This window comes from Schistocerca gregaria, chromosome 4 (assembly GCF_023897955.1).
Source record: "Schistocerca gregaria isolate iqSchGreg1 chromosome 4, iqSchGreg1.2, whole genome shotgun sequence".
NCBI classification, from domain to species: Eukaryota; Metazoa; Arthropoda; class Insecta; order Orthoptera; family Acrididae; genus Schistocerca; species Schistocerca gregaria.
Genome location: NC_064923.1, coordinates 369307326 through 369329455, shown reverse-complemented (window position 1 = coordinate 369329455; position 22130 = coordinate 369307326). Strand labels below are relative to the sequence as shown.

General features: G+C 38.1%; 1 protein-coding gene across 4 annotated transcripts in view; it reads right to left on the bottom strand.

Annotated features, from left to right (window-relative positions):
• Positions 1-22130, bottom strand: part of LOC126365868 (DALR anticodon-binding domain-containing protein 3) — a 52428-nt gene that overhangs the window by 19560 nt on the left and 10738 nt on the right. For all 4 annotated transcript variants that reach the window (XM_050008554.1, XM_050008552.1, XM_050008550.1 and 1 more), the window contains exon 3: positions 4147-4421. In XM_050008554.1, the coding sequence (XP_049864511.1) occupies positions 4147-4421 (275 nt within the window). The remainder of the gene's footprint in view (positions 1-4146; positions 4422-22130) is intronic.

Genomic DNA, 22130 nt, shown 5'->3' with positions numbered 1-22130 from the left:
TAACTGTAGCATTCCATGTTTTTTTGTTTGTGAGATGCATAATCGTACATTTATAAACACTTACATCAAGTTACCCAACTTTGTACCTGTTGTAGCTCCGACAGGAACAGTCGCGGGTTTGCCGCAAATGAAAACACAGTGCGACTGAACGGGAGTGGCCCGTGAACAAACAAGATGGACAAATGGAAATGGAAGGAGAAGCACGACGACAGACAACCGAGCAAGACACCAAGGCCAACAACAAAGTATTAAGTAATAGGGACACGAGATAAACTCACAAAATCAAAACAACATCTACTCGTAAATGGGAAGTAAGCACACACAACATAAACACAATGTCTATGAGCGAGATATCAAGTGACTCACTTGAGAGGCAGCTGCCTAAATACACGACAGGGTATGTTGCTATTGGCCACTGGGACCACGGGCTCCACAGTGGCACCCTCACATTAGACTTGGGCCAGGAGCACATGCAGCCATGGCTTACGGTGCAATTGCTGCAGAGACCTCTAGTGGTCATCGAGTTCCATGCCGTCTGGCGCGGATTCGAAACCCGCTGCACTCAGTACCAAAGTACCACTTAGAAATCTTGTCAAGCTCTGACTGAGTAATTGTGCAGCTTTTTTTCAGGCAGCAATTCATTACAGATAATTGCACTATCTGCAAAAGTCTGAGGTTACTATTCATATTGTCTGCATTGTCATTAATATACAACATGAACAGTGACAGTCCCAACACACTTCCCTGGGGTGCTTCTGCACCTGTCAATGACTCTCCACCCAAGAAACATTATGCCTTCCTTCCTACAAAAAATTCCTCAGTCCAGTCACAAATATTGCTCTATGCCCCATACAATAGCACTTTTGATAATAAATGCTGATATGGTACTGAGTCAAAGGCTTTTTGGAAAAGGAGAAATAATGTATCTACCCACCTGCCTTGATCCACAGCTTTCAGGATATCGTGTAAGAAACATGTGAATTCGTTTTCACATTATGAATGTTTTATGAATCCATACTAGATGGCACTGAGGAGATCTTTCTGTTAAAGATACCAAATTCTATTTGATCAAATAATGTGTTCTAAGATCCTACAACAACCAGATGTTAAAGATATTAGACAGTAATTCCATTGATCACTTCTGCTACCCTTCTTGTAGACAGACACGACCTGTGTTTCCTTACAACAATAGGCACAGAATTTTGTTAGAGGGATCTGTGGTAGATTATAGTTCAAAGAGGGACTAACTCACCATGCCCTGAAGCTTTGTTCAATTTTAGCATTTTCATCTACTTTTCAACATCAGTGACACTAACTGTATCACTCATCTTTGCAATGGTGAGGATTACATTGGGACAATATCCCTGGATTTTCAGTTGTAAAGGAACATTTGAAAACAGAGTTCAATGTTTTTCTTTTTACTTAGCTACCCTCTATTTCCTTGTTCATGGATATCTGGACACTTGTACCACTAAACAGTCTTTACATATGACCAGAATTTATTTAAGTTTTGTGAGAGATCCCTCAATAATATTCTTCTACAGCAGTCGATGAAGGCTTCAGGCATTGCACTCTTGACAGCCAAATGTGTTTCATTCAGCATCATCCTGTCTCTAGCTCTATGTTTTATTTTACGGCTACTGTGCAGTAGTCTCTGTTGCTTTAGAAGCTTCTTTACAATGACTGTATACCATGGATGGTTTCTCCAATCATTAACTGTTCTACCAGGTACGTTCTATCCAGCGTGTAGTCCATATTCTTTTGAATTTGAGCCATAGCTCCACTACATGCTCCAGTTGTGAACTAATGTTTCAAGTTCCTCAATGAGAAATTAAACTACTGCTTTCCTTTCTAATTTGTTGATCATGTAAATAAATCTTTCTACTTGTTTTAGATGCCCTTTGTGCTTTGGTACTCATTCCTGCTAAAACTGTCTCATGGTGACTGATACAAGTCTTGATGTGGACATTCTTACACAGGTCACGTATATTTGTTGCTATTAGATCCAATACATTTCTATCGTGAGTGGGCTTCTGAACAATTACTGAGTCTTGCCCAGACAACCTTGCGAGCACTTTCAATTTTTACCTCAGTGGATTAGAGTTTCTTGTTTTCTGCAACAAATACACCACCTCCCTTCACTGTTAGCATATCTTTTCAATATACATTCAAGTTTTCCCAAGTATCTCGCGATCAATTTCATGCTTTCACCGGCTTTCTGTACCTAGTATAATGTGAGCTCCACAGCTTTTTAGGAGTGCTTTAACATCCAGAACTTTATCATGAATGTTTTGGCTGTTAACCACAAGGGTTTTAATACTGTTGCATGTAGGAGGACAGTTCTTTGTATCTTGCACTGACACTTCCATGTCCCTTGCAGCTATCTTTACATAGATCGAGATTCGCCTAACCTAGAAAAACCCTTCTGTCTGCTCCACACACAGTCAGCTACAAGGGGTAGCAGCCTCTAATGTGTAATTCACACCTGACCCATTTGAGGAGCCCTACAGTTCTCAGCTCTAAATCGCAAATCGAGGAAGTTGTAACCTAGAATGTCACAGAACTTTCTAAGTATCTGGTTCAATCCTTTCACTTGTTTCAGGACCAGGGGGCCACAACCAGTTCTGAGGACAATGAGGACAATGTTGCAAATTCTGAGTTTCGTTGAAACTCCATGTGCAAGGTTGGTCTTCTCAACCTTCTCTGCAAGTCACTGGAATGATTAAAGTATGATCTCTCAGCCCAGATGACAGATACGGTTTCTCCCAATGTGTGCCACAGTCTGCAAAGGTTGTACTATATTCCCCCCAATTGCTGCCAGAATAGCCCCATCATAAAAATGAATGAGGCCCTCAGGCACACACATTGATTATACCTGGTCTTCCGTCCCATCCCTTGTTTCCATTTCCCTAAGTGGTATCATTATTTACTAAACATTTGAACTGCCAATGATTACTTAAAGTCTTCCACTTTTACACTTGCCTTCTTTTGACACAGGACACACCAGTATTCTCAACAGGTGACATCATTGGCTCAGTTTGAGATTCAATGGAAGACAGGACTTCATATTTGCTGTTTATGGACTGCTAGAACAAAATGAGTTCTCTCTGCTCCCTGTCTACCCTGTACTTGGCACCTAGCTTTATGACTGACACATCACTTGCAGTCAACTGGAGAAGTAGTGATAGATCCCATGCTTCCTGTGGAGGAGAGACGATCTACATGAGAGGACAGCACTCAAAGTATTCCTGTAACGCGACTCTCCGAAGCTCTTCCACCACTCATTTGCAGCAGCTTTCCATCATTTGACAGTAGTCAAAAGGATATCTATCTGCTTGTGAATGCCAACTAACCCAAACCATGTTTGAGAACAATACTCACAGTGGTTCTGTACTGTGGTTGGTGCAATGTTATACAAAATGGTAAACAAATAACTTTAAAATGAGCCTGTTGATTATCTTTTAATTTTTGTATTCATTGAACTGAAGTATAAATTATTCCATGTAATAACTGAAGAATTAGAATACTACTAAGGTGACAGAAAAACTTGCAATAAAAATTAGCTATTTTCTGACATTTTTGTAGGGTTATAGTTGCTAACAAACTTGAAAATATTTACTTACAATAAATACAGATAGTCTACTCATGTTAAAAAGGAAAACTAAATGTAACACATTTTGTTAGTTACAATATGTGCACAACACTTGTAACTTATGAAAATTCTCAAAATTATATGTTCGCAAGCATCTCAAAATTCTCAAAATATATCTATTTTTCATGTAATTATTCAATGAGCTTAGGAGACAATTGTTTTTGAATGAGGATACTGAAGGTTTATAAAAATCACAAATTAAGTTGATGTCATAGTAAGCGTTTTTTGTGGCACTTTTAAGTGTTCGAAAATACATGATATCACATTACACGCAAGTATCACACAGTCAATGAAAGATTATGCAAAAATGACCCAAACCTCTTTCCCTGGTTTGCAGTTGTTTATTAAATAACAATTTTTTATGTTTAGAGGTAGAATTGTGTTTTCTTATAGATGCCGTGAAACTAGTTTGATAACCAGAACTGTCAAATAAACAACAAAACCCAGTGCCCCTGAAACAGATGCAAATATTAATTGATATTTATAATACTTACCTTAAGTATTCTTTTGCCAACATGTCAGTTTCTTTTGTTCTACTTTTGGCATTAACAACAGCTCCACAAATAACTGCTTTCATTCTGTCTGGTAGATCTTTACTGGATTTTGTAGTCAGTATGAAGCCAATACAATCACATGCCTCACTACTGTCAAATGTGTTATAACCTGATTGTTTTGCTGCCCTGACAGCAAAATCTTTCAGGTACTTAACCCTCAGTTGGCTCAAGTCCATATCATCTCCTTCTGAAACAGAGGCCTCAATGACAATCCCCTGAAACAAAACTGCCAGTAAATGTCAGTATCAATACATTTACTCTTCATATTGATTATTATTTTACTAAGAAATATGCTGAAGACAATTTTATGGATACTGCTACTGCAATAACATTTTAAATATGTGCATTGTTTAGAAATGTAAAGGCAAGTTTTGAACAGTGTTTTACCATTCTGAGATCATGCCATTATATATAGTTTTCATGATAGAATAGCCTTGTAGAGCTGCTATAAATTACTGATCTAACTAGCATAAATTTTTCAAAATAAAATTCAGTCATCATTTTCACAGATATTTTTATTTCGCTTTACTGGTTTCAGCAAATCAATTTGTCATCTTCAGAAGGTTACGACCAGTTTCACAATAATAAAAGGATAAATAATAAAAGGATAAATAATAAAAGGATAAATAATAAAAGGAAAAATTACTCAAACAGCTAAAGAAGTCATTAAATTAAAAACAGGGGAAAAATAATAAAGTAGGTAATTAGACATAATAGGAATTGGCTGCTCCTTACAAATTAACTTAATAGCATCTCTAAATGGCTGTGGAATTCCAACAAACCCTACCTTATTTGGACCCTTTCGAATCTGGATATAACCTAAAACCTTACGCTCTAACAAAGTTAAAAAGGCAACACTAATTAAAACACAAATAACTAATAAAAGATAATTCAAAATAAATATAAATAAATCATAAAGTATCAATACTATTTGTAGAAAAAATCTACATAAATGAATTCTAAATTCAACACATTAATCTGTCAAAATAGTAAATAAATTAATATTAATCAATATAACAAAAAATATTTTAACCATATGGTCCTTTCGTACTAATACGGACGCATATACATCATGAATATGGATGCATATACATCATGAAATGTAGTATCAAGAATTGGATCTACAATTTCTATTGTAGGAATTATTATGTTCGTTGTAATTATATGAGAAAGAATGGTTACAAAATTAACTACACAGTAGCTATTACACTGCTGTAGGCCCTACAAAGTATTATTATTGTCGCTGTTATTTTTATTAGTGGCAGTGGTCAGACACAAAGCACTCACAGCATGAAGATTTCAAATTTCTGCCGGTTCACAAGTAAGGAGTCCAGCAATCAAGTGGGCCCAATTCTATTGCACACACTTTAACTTGGTTATTTGAAGTGACACTGTAGGGTGTGAGGAAGAAATTGTCAGTAGGCAGGAGTTGTGCAGAGGAAGCAAGTTTTGTAAGAGATTTCTTGCCTAAATGTGCATAATTAGCTTTCTTTCCTCAGAAGAAAGTTTAGGCATCACTCACAGTGCACTGAGACATTCTTCAGTCTATATATAAAAAAAAGAAAGGATGTTAGAAATAAACAATGCTAATTGTCTCATTGACTCATTAATTCATGGTTCAACAAAATACCTACAAAAATGATACATTTTCTTTCCATTGTTTTAAAAACAAAAGTATTCAAAGGAAATTCTTATTCATTACAAAGATTAGTTAAGTGTTAATGATGATGTTGGTGAGGGGAGGGGTACTGGGTAATATCTGACTACAGTCGGGGGTAGTTGTCTGAGAAAGGTTGAGAACCACTGTTCTACACCAATGTTCTTCATGCCCATTACTGCAAGGTACCAACATCCTCAAAATACCAAAACCACCACCTCTTGCCTAATAGTCTTAGACAAACACAGCCTGACCCACAATTATTTCAGTTTCAACGACTAATCTGTAAACAAATCCAGTGTACTACCCAGGGACTCTCATGGCAACATTCTACGCTGATTAATTTATGGGTCATCTAGTGGAATCCTTCCTATCCACACAACACCTAAATCCCCTTGTCTGGTTCCAACGCATTGATGAAATTTTCTTGATGTGGGCTCATGCAAGGACAACCTTTCCTCTTTCGTCTGTGACCCCAACACCCACTCCCTACTCCACTTCACCTCGTCGTCCTCATCACAACAAGCCATCTTCCAAAATGTCGCCCTCCACCTCTCAAATGGCTCCATAAATACTTCTGCTCATATGAAGTGCACCAGCAGTACCTCCATCTCCATTGTGACTGCTGCCACCCATTCACTGTCAGAAATTCTCTTCCTTACAGATTTGCCACTCGTGAATCCTGCACTTGTAGTGTCAAAACACACAGATATCCTTACCAGAGCCTTTACTGAAAGGCAATATCCTACCTAACTCCTCCATAAACAAATCTCCACGACATCTCCTCCTCTGGCACCAGTGAACCAGCCACCGAATAGCACTTCTCTGATCACCCAGTATGACCCTTGATTGAAAAGCTGAGCAACATCCTTCAGCCAAGGCTTCAACTGTCTCTCATCGTGTTCTGAGAGGAAGGATATTCTACCCAATGTCTGTATCAGCCAAAGGAGTGTTTTGCCTGGCAGATCACAATTTTCAATTGTTTTAACTATTGACTTAAATCATACACAACTAAATGAAAAGGAAACCCAAAATAGCAATCAGTTTGGATTTAAGAAAGTACAAGCCATGTGAAAATTAATTTTAGTTTTGTGATTAATAAGCAGTAAAGGATGAAGAAAAGTTAGAATGTCTTTTCGGTATTTATGGACATGGGGATTTCAAACATCTTATGTCATCTCTAAGATGTGTGAGGCTCAAGAAAATATACATAAGTAATCTGCAAAACCGTACCTTGAGTTTAAAAAGTGGTAAATCGAGGAAAACAATCAAATGCGACAAAGAGTGTAAGGTCATAGCTTGTCAACACTATTGTTTAAATTGAATGTATGTTGATGAAGCCCTGAAAAGAACAAAAGGAAATTTCAGAACTGGAATAACACAAACTTTGCTGAAGTAGTGGACAAGCTAAATGATGCAGACTTTGGGTTGAAAATGACAAAAACAAAGAAAAGTGATGAGTACCAGCAAGAACAACAGTGCTATGCTAAACATAAAAAATGTTGAGACAAAACAACAAAAGAAACAGCTCTGCTTGGTTCAAATGGATCTGAGCACTATGGGACTTAACATCTGAGGTCATCAGTCCCCTAGAACTTAGAACTACTTAAACCTAACTAACCTAAGGACATCACACACATCCATGCCCGAGGCAAGATTCGAACCTGCGACCGTAGCAGTCCCGCGGCTCCAGACTGAGCGCCTAAAACCGTGAGGCCACCGCGGCAGACGATACAGGTCTGCTGCCGACAAAGAATGATTACATAAAGAAGCCAAAGTAAGGGAGACATCATATGAGATGTGGGTTGCTGAAGAAGCTTTCTTTCCAATTAAACAGCTAGATTATATCAAATATTGGCTGGAAATCAAGAAAGACATTTCCAGAAACACATGTGTAGAGCACAGACTTGTACAATGATAAAAAAAAAAAAAAAAAAAAAAGGAGGAAATGAAAAGCTTTTTAAAAATTAAGTACTTGGGAACATTATGGCACAAAGATTTACATGAATGGAAAAATCGTTACTAGAAAAATGTATGTGTTAGCTGTACATCAGTCAGTCAGGAATAGTTACTCTGGCATGAGGAAGAGAGGCAAACAGAAAAAAACTGTAGGTGCATTTCAACCTCTTAATCCATACATAAGATTTTACATGGAACAATTAGTGAGTTTTGTGTGTGTGTGTGTGTGTGTGTGTGTGTGTGTGTGTGTGTGTGTGTGTGTGTGTGTTTGTGTTTTGTCTAATTCTGATGAAGGCCTTACTGGCCAAAAACTATGTACCAGCCTTTTTGTTGTGCGTATCTGCAAGTCAGCATCTCCGCTATATTGTGGGTAGCAAATTTCCTTTTCACAGTATTTTTACTTGTAAGGTTGCTCTAGAAGTACTTAAAACATTCATAAGATGGCAGCACTTGTCAGAAGCGGTGGTAGCTTCATATACAGCCTGCACCTATCAGGACTCACACTAAAGAACAGTTAACCTTCTGTTTGTTAGCCTCACACTGTTACAATGCAAAGTAGCATTGCTCAGCAGTAAGATGTCAAGTTTACAGTATTGCCGAAGATGTGAAGAGAATAGTACATAATAGAAAGTGATGGAGGACCAGAACAAACCAGTTTAAACAATGACAACTTATAGAACTATAGCAGCAGAAAATTACAAATGGACACAACTGAATTTTTATTTCAGGATATAAATTGCACATTGCTGTCATGTTAAATGTACCCATGATTCAATATTTCATGATTAAATGCAACAATAATTTGTGTAAATATAGTGTTGAAATTTTGGATCCATTAACCATGTTCAAAGGTGAAAACAAACTTCTAAAATAAACTAGAACCAAGTCAACATCATCAAGGGTGCATGATAGGACCATTACTGACCATAGTGCTTTTAATGACAATGCATTATTTTGATAGTTTTCAAGTCTTTGTGGACTATGATGATCTGTGCACAGTTGTAGCAACAGCAGATAAATAATGAGAAATGCAGAGAGAGCTTATTACTGTTAGACTACACTCTACATGGTAACTCATTAGTGACAATTATGATGGTGAAATATTTCCCTGTTATCAACTGCAGTGACTTTAAATGAATCTAGTTGATTGATGTACATAAGGCAGTGTAACTTTAATTACAAGTAGTTTCACAACGTAAAATTTACAGCCGTAGCAAAATTCTCTCTCACATATTACTGGATAATCATCTGATATCACTCAATGAGATCAATAAATAAGAGACTAATGATGCAAAATTGACAGTGGTATCACAATGTTTTTTTTTTTTTTTTTTTTTTTTTTTTTTTTTTTTTTTTTTTTTTTTTTTTTTTTTGTTATGAATAATTCCAGGTAAGCTGCAAACCGTTTCATTAGTAATGCTGCTGCTTTATTACAAGCTTCTCTCAGCCATGGTGCCATTCTCACGTAAACCAGTAGATGTTACATTTGGTGCGTCTACTTGCATTTATAAAAGTTATACATACTTGCATATAGTTGGAATAGATGCCCATACTGCATCAGTGAATAAACAGCCGACTGCCTATTTGTTGCTAGATCATTATAACCACGAAAGTTCTGTTTGTACCAAATATTTTTGTGAATTACACTTGAGAGCTGGACTGATAATTTATTGTCGTTGATACTTTATGTTATGTTTTCAGTGTAATGTTAGTCAATGATGCTGGTTGTGCTTCAATGGTTTTATAATTTTTTTATTAGCTGTACCTAAGGTTATTTTCTGTTTACTGTGTTTTTTTCTCTGTTCTCGTTTCACAAAATACCAATGAAATTTTCTACATTTTTCTAAATGTTTGAGCTCAATTTGTTCTTCAAGAATATCATTTGGATGACCATTTCTACTTCTTCCAAGATGATCACGGCATGTTCCCTGGCACCCAGTGTAGGACTTGTAATGCATTTTCAATATGTTGTGTTTTGTGGTTTTGATTTCTGAGACGTATGTGAAATCTTGATTGATGAATGTCACAATTTCTTAGAGTTCTTTGAATCTAATACTAAAATTTTGTCCTGTTTGACCAACACAGAATTTTGTGCAGTCATTACTTATTCTGGAGTTGAATGAAATCAGAATTTTGGTTTTTCAAGACTGAACTTTCATTTTTTGTTGTTGTTTGTTCAGAAAGATAGTTCTATGCTTGTTCTGTTCAAGATTTGGTTTATTTTATTCAATATTTGTCCCAAGTATATCATCAGTATGTAAGCTGTCATTTTTTTAGTTTAATGTTCTCTTATTAATTCCGAATTCAACCAAAAAATTTAACACAACCTAATTGAATGGTGATAGGAAATGGTTATTGCTTTCACAATTGCAGACATTTTTATCAACACAATGGTAGAAAAATTTTTCAGCTCCAAATAGCCACTACTCGATAAAATTATATATTACTGAAGATATGTAGATGACACTTTGGTACTAGTAGAAGGAAATGAAGAAGACATCCAGGAAATTCATCAAGAGCTCAAAAACTCGCATCCAAAAATAAAATTTACAAATGAAACAAAGTCAAACAAATCCATAAACTTTCTTCATCTTAAAATAACAATGAATTTGAAATTTACAGAAAACCAACTACTACAGACAGCATAATCAATGGAAGTTCTTGTTACCCAAAATCAGAACAGTATGCCTATAGGTACTTAATTAAGAGCAAATTTCAATTTAAGATAAGGAAATTTTACTGGTCAGCACAATAAGATACCAAACAGTTATCAAATCTATTGTTATAGCCTCACTTGTTATTGCTACATGGCAGGCGTCAGGTAGACGCAAACACCGATGCACACAGCACGAAGAGGAAAAATGATTGCTGGAAAGCTTGGTCTTCCCAGACGTGGTTGGTTGTGACACAATTAACAGATGGGTGTAGAGTGACCTGTGAACTGAGGTCACTACTGCGCAAAATTCTATACCAGTCAAACAGGATGAAGTTTTAGCATTATATTAAAAAAACACACAAGAAATTGCAACAAAAACAATAAAGCTTTTACCTGCGTCATAGAAACTCAATGATCAATAGAATAATCAGTTAATCACTGCAACATCAAGCAATACATAATGCTCTAGTACCAGACAGACAGTCAATAGTTAACAGACTAATGGAGTATGGGCACTTATTCAAACTAGATACAAGTATGTATCCAAACTGACCTTTATGTAGAACTTCTATAAACATAAGCAGACTCAAAGAACATCTATATGCTAAGTTGAGAATGGTACTACAGGAGAAACAAGCTTGTAGTAAAGAAGAAGCACCATTAATTAACCTATTTGTTGCTTACTTGGAATGTCGAAATTTCATATTATAATGTATTCTATGCTGTAGGGCCAGGTTAGTAGGAGATATTCCGTGGATTTGTTTGTTCACAGTAACAGCATTACAATGCACAAAAAATACTGTAGATGACACTAGAATGAAGATATATACTATGATCAGCTTTCTGAGTAGATTCAAATAATATATTACAACTTTCAGCATGCATATCAGACTATGACCACGGCAGCAACATTAAAGTTAGTCCAAAATTCCTTAAATCAACTACATGATTTCATCAAAACACAAAGTCAGAATTTATTTACAGGCTACAGCTGGACATTTTTTCGTAGAGGGGAGGAGGGGAGTCGAGTATGACTCAGTGCTGGCCATTTACAGAATACTAACTAGCTCAATGGTTTCCAGTGTAATAAAAACTACTTCCGAAGCACACTAATGCACCCCCTAGAAGTCAATAATAAGAAGTTTTCCTGACTGCTCAACATTATTGTGGTTCAGAATTTTAGACAATGAAGATGCTGAAAGATGCTGGAAATAAAGATGCTGTTGTCCTAATAATTGCTCTTCTTTACTGCAAGCAGAAAAAAAGGTGGATAAAAATTGGTCGGAGAAGCATCAAAGTTCACTCACAAAGACTTACTGAGATAACTGACATTTAAGGGAAAAACAGACAATCAAATTTGGGTGCCTGTATGTACTTTTGCTACAGAAAGAGCAAGAGCTCGATAGCTAGTATAAATACTCTTTTCTCTTTATTACAATATTACTCGTGCTACCGATCAGTCAGCAACAGCTGAGTTATTGCCTTTATTTTACTTATTATTTCAGAAATTTCTTAATTCAAACTGTTTATAAATTAAAATTTTTGCAGCCGAGGTCACATGTTGAAATATTTAATTTTGGCAGAGTCTAGCTGTCATCTTTGGATCGTCTGGAAATAATATTATTGTACACGTATAACACGATCACAATGACAGCTAGACTCTGTCGAAACCTGTCATGGAGGAAATAAAAATATTTCGACATGCAATCTTGGTTGTGAGAATTCTTATTTATGACCAAATATCAGATCGCCCCAAGCAACATGGACACAACTTATATCAAATTGTTTAGCCTTCAATATACTGCCCACCTCTTCTGCCACTTCTGAAAGAGATGCAGTGAAGGCTTTTCTTTGTTGTGCTCTTCAAAATCACTTAAAGAGGCTACGCTGCCAATGTTCGATTATCAAAACAATGTACCTTACAATTCTTTATGGCAATGGGTTGAAAAGTAGTCACAAGACACCAGGTCTTGACTGATAGACGGAATGGTACCACAGAACTGGCTTTTCTGGTTAAAAACAATATTACAATTTCAGCAACATTAGTCTTGGCATTATCCTGATGACAAGTAGAAAGTGTGGGTGTGTTCTAATTGCAGAGGGTAAGTCGAAGTGAATAGAAAGCTGCTCGATGACAGTGCTCTCTCTCAATTATTTTCCAACAGTTCATTGGAGTAACTGAAGATCATATCTAGTAGGCTCTGGAAGGCGGTCATTAATGTGCAGACCTCTGCAGCAAAGCATTTTTGTGAAGATGTACAGCTGCAATGCATAGCACAGCACAGGAATGGTGCAACATTGTGTAGTAAACATTCCCAGCAGGTTGCTGAGTTTCATCAAGAGCTGATGTAGTGGACTGGCATGGCCAGGTTGGGTGATAGGAGCATAGGTATTCAGGAAGTAAACACTGGTCTGGAACATGGCACTGGCAGATCCCCAGTGTTTCAGTGACCCGCAGTCCCTCAATGCTGCAGCTGGACCTATTGGCAGGCAGTCCTGTCAGGATGACAGAGCAGTGGCAACCTCATGGCCGAAGTAGACATTGTAACAGATGCGGACTATGACTTGCTGATTTGGTGACCTCCCTATTTGGATTGTCAATATTTATACACACCAAAGCAGGCATGTCTTGGTGCTGCCACTGCAAATGTAATGTACACTGTGTGGTGGAAAGTCCCTGGTTGGTAACTAGCTGGGTATCGCCTGCCCGGTGAGCGGCAGTGACACCTGGTGGCTGTGATGGTCTAACATGTGGCCATTGTCATTTCTATGGTGTTGAGTTCCTCCTGCCTAGGCTCACGCCATTGCTACAGAAGCTTCCAGAAATTATTCACCTTTTTTTGGTAGTGATTCTTTACCCATTTACGGAGTGTCTGTATGTATGGCTGGCAAGTTTGCAATCATTATGTACTATTACAATTCATTACTAGGTCATAACAATACACCCAAATGTTATCTGCATTGATATTTTGACACCATGCATCACCTTCACAATCAACATGCAGCTTTAAAGTGCAGCATGTGTTGTTCTTCTTTTGCTCTGCGGTAAGCAATTGCAGTATTCAGTGAGCACACACTCAAACTATGTGCAAATGCTCTTTTAAGAGTTCAAACACTTCCAATTTATATCTCTAGAATGTGCACAAGTTGTCTGATAGTGAAACATGAATCACTGCAATAATGGTGGCCACAGTTTTGAATGCAATCTCTCTAAAGGCCATAGCAGGAGTGCCTCTTCCTCCTCCTCCTCCTCTTCTTCCTCACAATTCACAACTTTCCCAGCCTTCTTGGAATGCCTTATGCCAACGAAGACAGACTCAACAATGCAGAGGCCCTCCAAAAGCCATATTTAATTTGTCACAGTGCGCAGAAACATTCATTTTCTTAGAAACACAAACATTTATCACAGAACACTGTCTCAAATCGCAAGACTTGGTGAAGTTATAAAGGTGCCAAAAATGCCCAGCAGCTTCTATTCACTGAGAGATGGGGAAGAATGATGCTGGGGACATCTGCAGAGTCTAAGATTACAGTTTCCTCGAATGGCAGTACACTTCTCCTACTTACTGCACACAATTCAGAGAATTGCTGCCAGTTTTTATTGAAGATCTCTTGTAAAAATATGTTTCACTACATTCCTGTGGAATGCTTGTTACCTAACAAATGGTTCTAGGTCACTCTCATGCATGATATCCATTATGTGGACTCTAGTGAGGCATTCAGGAATTTAACAAATTTGATAGATATTGTCACAGAAGAAATTGAGTAGCTCCGCGCAGTAGTGGTTATGTTACTAAACTGTTGCATGGACAGTCGTGAGTTCAAAACTACCTGGACTATGCAATTTTAATGTCTATATTCGGTTCAAGTACATTCTAGAAGTATCTGCAAACATCAAGAAGCATTGTACTGAAATGTTCTGTAGCTCTATATATACTGTATGTGTTCTGGTCGGAGGTAGTTCGCTCCGCGCTCTTGTATGCGCAAGTGCTGAATAAACCACTTTTAAGTTTAGTGTTCGTCATTCATCTAATTACACCTTCTTCTACATGACAATATGATGCCTGGTACTACTTTGCTTCTGAATTACTATCACAATTTTACATGTACATTTGTACTCTGTAAGATGACTGATAGCACCTGGTAAGGACTGTATCAGTTTGCTGCCCCTCCCCATACATCTTCCACCAAAGAATTATCTTTATTCATTCATTTGTGAATGACACAGAAGAAATAATATTCTATGAGCTTCTTGAATTTCTTCAGTCTGTTATATCATGATCAAACATGCTTGGCTCTACTTGGATTATACAGCCCAAAACTTTAGTGCTGATGATCTCTGCCTAACATACAATGCCTCACAAAGTGTTCTGCCACTGGAGTTGGTTGAATCTATTGAATTTAGGAGGCGGGCCAAAGACCAAACAGTATTCTCTCCTATCCATCTACATTGCCAAATAGCTAAAATGGCCACTCTGTCCAAGTTGCAAATTGCCTATCTAATAGCTTCCAGGGCAATCAAACATTTGTTTACAGTATTCCAAACTGCATTCTTCCAGTATTTGAAAATGAGGAAAAATTAGTGACGTAATTAATTTCAAACCTTTCTGAAACTTTCTCGCTAATACACCCCCCCCCCCCCCCACCCACACAAATAAAATAATGAAAAGAAAAAAGTTTACTGCTTGTTACTTTTTTGCTGTTCATGCAATAAAACTTGAGCATCGACGAAATTTTATGTGAACATTTGCACATTTCTCCAAAAAACAATGGTAAATTTTTAACATTCGTTAAAAATATAGTCACTTGTTAGACTCCATTCGTGACTGCGCAGAGCAAGCATTATTTTCTGGCAACTTTGAGCCAGTCTATCTCAAGCAATATTTTGTTTAAAGAAATGAAATTTGGTCATCTAGTACAACTTCATGCATTCTGTTAACAATAATAATGAAAGGAATTTTACAAGACATATTCAGCCAGAAAAGTTTAGGCAAAATCGCCCAAAAATATGAAGTTCGGATTTTTATATCTCAGGGACTAAAGGTATGACGAAAGTGAAACTTTGCAAGATTCTTAAATACAAAATTTCATTTATATATTGCTTTCCTATACTGAATAAATTAAGTGCAAAGTTGACTATTGAGTAAAGAGGTTAAAAATGCAAAATTTTCAACATGATTTTGCAAACAACTATTTTCTATGAAACTCTCCACTTTGAGTTTATTAGAAAGATCATGGTTTTAACTGCAAAACAAATTGAGTTTGATTATCCAATGTGGGCTAACAATGCTAGATAATTTGAATCAAAGTTGGATGTGAAAATTGTGACACAAAAAAGTGGAAATTTAGGATTCTTGTATCTTGTGGAGTAAATGCAAGCTGAATGTGTAACTTAATGTACAATAGCTCAGTAGCACAGGGATGTGGAATACAAAATTTCATTCACCTCTAATTTTCTAATAATTTACAAATTCATCAGAAAGATTACAATTTTTCTGAAAAATTGAAAATAGGGTATATTTGACACTCCTGTTAGAAATATCATTTTCTATTAAAGCTTCAAAACCAGTCTCATTCAAAACAAGTTGTTGTAACTAAACATATATGAAGTCAAGACTTTATTCGCAGCATGATTTTTGCAGCTACCTTGCTTCAGTTTGTGTAGCATTGTTAGCTCATGCTGGACATTAAACCCACAGTTTCAAGGAGGGAGCTTAGAGCACAGTGTTTTGAATGAAACTGATTTTGAAGCTTTAACAGAAAATGGTATTTCTACCAGAAGTGTCAAATATACCTATTTTCAATTCAATTCAATTGGGATCTTTTTGATACTTTGCAGGTTATTTGAAACTAGTAGGTGAATGAAATTTTGTATTCCACATCTTTGTGCTATTGAGCTACTGTGTATGAAGTTTCATGTTTGGTATGCATTTACTCTGCGAGATATAGAACTTTACATTGTTTTGTGCCAAGTTTTTCACACCCAACTTCGATTCAAGTTATCTAGCATTGTCAGCCCGCATTGTACAAACAAACACATTTTGTTTTGGAGTTAAAACCATGGACTTTCAAATGAGCCCAGTTTGGATCAGTTTACAGAACACAAGTTTTTGCAAAATTATGTCGAATGTAATAAACTTTTTGACCCAAGCAACAATAACTAATAATCAGGTGAACAAAGGTTTTGTAGGCTACCTTTGTCATGGATGAACACTGGATAAGTGATCATAGCTTAGAGAGCACAAGGGAAAGCAAAAAGCAACCATAACTGTTGCTGAAAATCTCAAAGAAAATACTGTCATAATTAAATCAGATATAGAAAGTGAAGCACAGCATGTTTCACTAACAGTCATACAGCAATCAAGAGAAGTGGAGAAGAAGCATATTTTCATATATAACAAGTTGTAAAGGAACACTACAGACAATTTCAAAAAATGAAGCATATAACAAAGAAATATAATGTGATGCATAAAAAGTCAAGCTATTACCAGGAATACAATAGATCAGTAAATATGGCTGAGAAAGGGCACGTGGAAGAAAGAAAGAGAGATGAGAGAGGTGTGATCAATATGTTTACAAATAATAACAGGAAGCTATATGTTACCAAAAAGCAAAAGGTGCAAGGAGGGCAACACATATGGATAGATGAAGTGAAGGAAGTCATGGGTTGGGGCATTGTGCCTTACCTATGATATGTTTCATTTTAACATATCAATAGCAAGTAGTAGTAATAGCTGTATACAAGGGAAAAAAGGAACAAAAGGAGGACAGTAGAAACTATGAACTAATCAGTCTTACCTATAACATGATAAGAATATTTGAAGGTATCATTGACAAATTTATAATAGGGTGTTTTACAGAAAGCAAAGTGGTGGTGTAGGGTGGTGATGGCGATGTGGCATTTGGGGCAATCAACATCTCCCACCGTAAGAAGAAACTGTGTGATAGTGGGCAATGTCCTATGTGCAGTCTAGTGAGCAGCATTTACTTACATTGCACTGGTATGGTAGCATTAAGTCCACCGTGCCTACAACTTCTTGTTTTCCACTTCCAACTATTTGGTTTTCCGTTGATGCATGATTATTCTATCACACAATGAGCTGATAGTTTACAAGAGGACAACACATCAATGTAAAACACAATCTGTACACACTTCTTTGGCTACTTTGTCAGCTACGTCCTTTCAAGGTATCCAGCATAAAACCAACTTGCCTTACTGTTTAATCTGATGTAAAGTGTTATCAATAATCTGAATCAACTAGACTACTGGAAAAATGCAGCAGACTGCATGTAACAAAAATGGTTCAAATGGCTCTGAGCACTATGGGACTCAACTGCTGTGGTCATTAGTCCCCTAGAACTTAGAACTACTTAAACCTAACTAACCTAAAGACATCACACACATCCATGCCCGAGGCAGGATTCGAACCTGCGACCGTAGCAGTCGCACGGTTCCGGACTGCGCGCCTAGAACCGCGAGACCACCGCGGCCGGCAACTGCATGTAACACACCGAGTCAGTCAGATCAGACAAGAAACTTTGTAAAGTGTTGCGTTTGAATGTACTTTAGAACCCTCATAATGCCATAAAACTCCACACCATAATTTGTGAAGTGTTCTGGAAGGTGTAGGGCAACAACCTAAAAGGAAAAACACCTAAACAACAGAGTGTATTCTCTTAGTGGGAGCAATTCGTTTAAACAGCGATAAAACTGTGGTACGTGCTTAATATTGCATAACACAGATTTGTGAAAATGTAATTTGCGACATGTTTTCTCATACTGCGTCAAACTTAAAATCATTTTGGGTCTCTGCAGATGACAAGGCAGCAACTTGTTCCATCCCCAGCTGTGTATTCGGAGGTCTGACATCCAGATCCACAACCTGTATCCTGCATGGCTTGATTGCATGAGGCTGATTTCTGAACAGCCGCTCAAAGTTGGGGGGCTGCTGCACTAAATGCTAATGACTGAAGCAATACTAAGATTTTCAGGGCCTACTGAACCAGGAGGATGCAGCAGTGCTTCATCAGCTTCTGAACTGGGCTGGTCCAACAGGCTCCGGGTGATATCCAAATTCCCAATTCCCGCATGGTGGACAGAGTTTAACATCTTGAGGCAGGAATTGTGAATTGATCCATAAACCATGCTGCCATAATCTAATTGTGACCTGACAAATGCCCTATACAATTGCAGGTGGGACTTGTCAGCACACCACATCTTTCAGTGTAGGCATTTAAAACTATTCTATGATTCAGTGCTCTTTGTTCGCAGGTCTTTTAGATGTGGAAACCTGGTTATTTTTGTGGCACATTGTCCCCCATCATGAACTTTGGTGGCTTAAAACTTCAATGAGCATGGTTAAAGTTGTCTGAAATAGTCTTCTCTGACAAGAACCTAAAACCAGTTTTATTAAACTGAGCTTACAGCCTCCTGTAGGTTAGCTGGAATTGCCTCATTGTCACTGTAAAATTGGAGGAAGAGTAAAAGACCGTGAAGTCACCCACAAATGAAGAGTATTTAGCACGGCTCCTAACTGTGGGGGAGACTGTATAACACTGATTACACTGCCTCGGGGGGGGGGGGGGGGGGGGGGGGGGGGGGGGGGACCCCTTCTTCTCAACTTCTCAACACAGCGGTCAGACAAGATATCACCAATGCTATATCAAACTTCCTTGAGAAAGGATTGGATAAGAAGCAGCCACTGAGAGCGGCCAAGTTGACCTTGAGATCTGAGAAGCCACATGAAGTGGTAGTGGTGGACCACATGGTCAAGAGTGTTATGTACTGTTGGTAAGGGCCTGGATTCTTGCCTAGTTTCCATAATGGAATTAATATTTCCGTCTTCCAAGAGGCAGGGTATGGTCCATCAAAACCAATCTGACTGAAACAAAATCAGGGTTGCCACAAGTTTCCCAAAGTGAAATTTCCTGGTTTACAGACAAGTTTTAGAATTTTTCCCTGACAACATTTGAGATCTCAAGGATAAGTAAAGACATAATTTGACAGAAAAATTTAAGGACTTCTGTATTTCTCCCCTGTGTGAGTAAAAATCTTAGATACTAACATTAAAATCTTTTGAAATAAACTGCTTTTAGATGGAGAAAAGAAGCCAAATGATGTGTGTTTCATTAAGACCACTGTTGTTATTTTATTTCAACAAAACAAAACACGTTTAATATGCATTTCCTTGGAGCCACAAGACAGATTTAAAATACCTTCACTGACTTCAGAAAAAAGTAGGCTTCTTGAAAGAAGTAGATAAGGCAGGGAAGAGTTGTGTAAACCAACACTACAGGTCACCGACAATAAAATCTTGGTTCTACCACTTCCATTACTGTCAGTTATTACCCACTGTGCTATGTCTATTATTTTGCAGATATTGCATGGTTTTTCTTTAAAGAAATATATGAGTACATAGCGTACAAACTGCCAGCGACTGCTGCAATTTTCTTCTTCTATCATCCATACTTTATTTTCGAATGCCAAAATGTATTATAATAAATAAAATGTCTATAGAACACAGCACTGTACTTGCCGTGAAACATTCGCAATTCCTGAAATCCATCACTCATGACCTCTGGTCTGCCAAGAAGCACCACGTTATGCCACACACAAACAGAACCAGCCTGTGGGCAGATCTGTGAGAGACTAGGTCTGACAGACTGTGCTTGCACATTAGTGGGAAACTAGGAGCTTCAGATCAGCAGGCCCGATCTGTTAGTGTGAGTGTGTGTGTGTGTGTGTGTGTGTGTGTGTGTGTGTGTGAGAGAGAGAGAGAGAGAGAGAGAGAGAGAGAGAGGATTTTATGGGCACCTAATGGCAAGGTCATCAGCACCCCCACACTTCTCAAATGAAATGAATGTGGAGATAAACTAAAACTGTTATACACTATGTGATCAAAAGTATCTGGACACCCCAAAAAACACATTTTTCATATTAGATGCATTGTGCTGCTACCTTCTGCCAGGTACTCCATATCAGTGACCTCAGTAGTCATTAGACATCGTGAGATAGCAGAATGGGATGCTCCGCGGAACTCACGGACTTTGAGTGTGGTCAGGTGATTGGGTGTCACTTGTGTCATATGTCTGTATATGAGAGTTTCACACTCCTAAACATCCCTAAGTCCACTGTTTCCAATGTGCGTACAGGCCGACCTCGTCTGTTGGCTGACAAGAGACCGCTGACAGGTTGTAATGTGTAATAGGCAGACATCCGTCCAGACCATCACACAAGAATTCCAAACTGCATCAGGATCCACTGCAAGTACTATGCCAGTTAGGTGGGAGGTGCAGCTGAAATTACCATACAGTCACTCTATCTCACATGCACTAAAACCAGTTAGGAGAGAAAGTAGCTACACATGAAATTAAAACACAGAAAGCAAAACAGAAGAGCTAAAAGAAAAGACAGAGAAATATGACTGGCTGATCACTTACAAAAAACTTGGGTGAGCCAATAATCCTGTTGACACATTAAAAATATCTCCCTAAAATCTTGTTAAAAATGCTGGATAATTCACAAAACTTTGGCCACATAATTTAAAATAGAGGGCAGATCTGTCGGTAAACCCACTGTAGTCTGCAGGTAAAAAAATAAAACACAGTCCAATAAAATGTGGCGCACAGTGATCTGCACACCACAAGCACCAATGAGAGTCCTCTCACCAGAATAAGAACCCATGTGTTCTGGGGCTGTGGCCTATGCAAAGATGAGTAAGAAGGACCTCGTCCCATCAACTTGACTGGAAGGAAGTACACCACAGCTGAGTTGTGGGCTTTACTACAAGGAGCTTGTTGTCAGTCACTTCCTGCCACTCATCTTCCCATTGACGCCTAACCTTGTACCTCCGCAGCGAGGTGATAGCATGCAGGGAGATGGCACACTGAAATACCAGAGGATCATGACAAGCTCGATTTGCCATTTTGTTCCCTGAAATTCCCATGTGCCCAGGTACCCATCAGAAAGACACCTCCTTCCGCTATTGTAGTTGGAGGAGGGCATCCTGGATATTCTGGATGACTTTATCTGCTGTATACAAATGTTGGAGAGAGTAAGGGGCACTCAGAGAATCTGAACAAACAATAAATTTGGCACTGCAAGAACGTCTTTTCTGCTCCAGTGCCCCCAAGATTGCATATAACACTGCATCAAAGATAGTGAATTCTTGAGGCAATTGTACCTTCAGGACATGATCTGTGAAAATGACAGAGCAACCAATGGCATCCCCGGGCTTAGACACATCCTTAAAGACAGCTATATAGTTGTGGTGCGCATATATAATGTCTGCATATATTGAATTAAAAACAGAAGTAGGAGTGCAATCTCTCCTGTACTGCACTAAATCTAAAATGACACTGGGCCTCTGCGGTAACTGGGGCAGCACATGACTAAAACCTTGGATTTGGGGTTGTACTTTCTCCACACAGAGTGACTACAACACATGCTGCACGCGGATCCCAATTGGCAGTGTTGCTCATTGGTTGAGAAAAAGGCATTCCAGAGGCAGATGAGTAACAGTACGATGTGCGGGCGAAGTCAGAGCTGCGAGGATCTCACGTGCCTGATGCACCATGAGGAGCTGCCACCGGACGTTAAGTGGCAGTTCCCCAACCTCAACACAGAGGCTGAGTATGGGACTGTTCCTATAA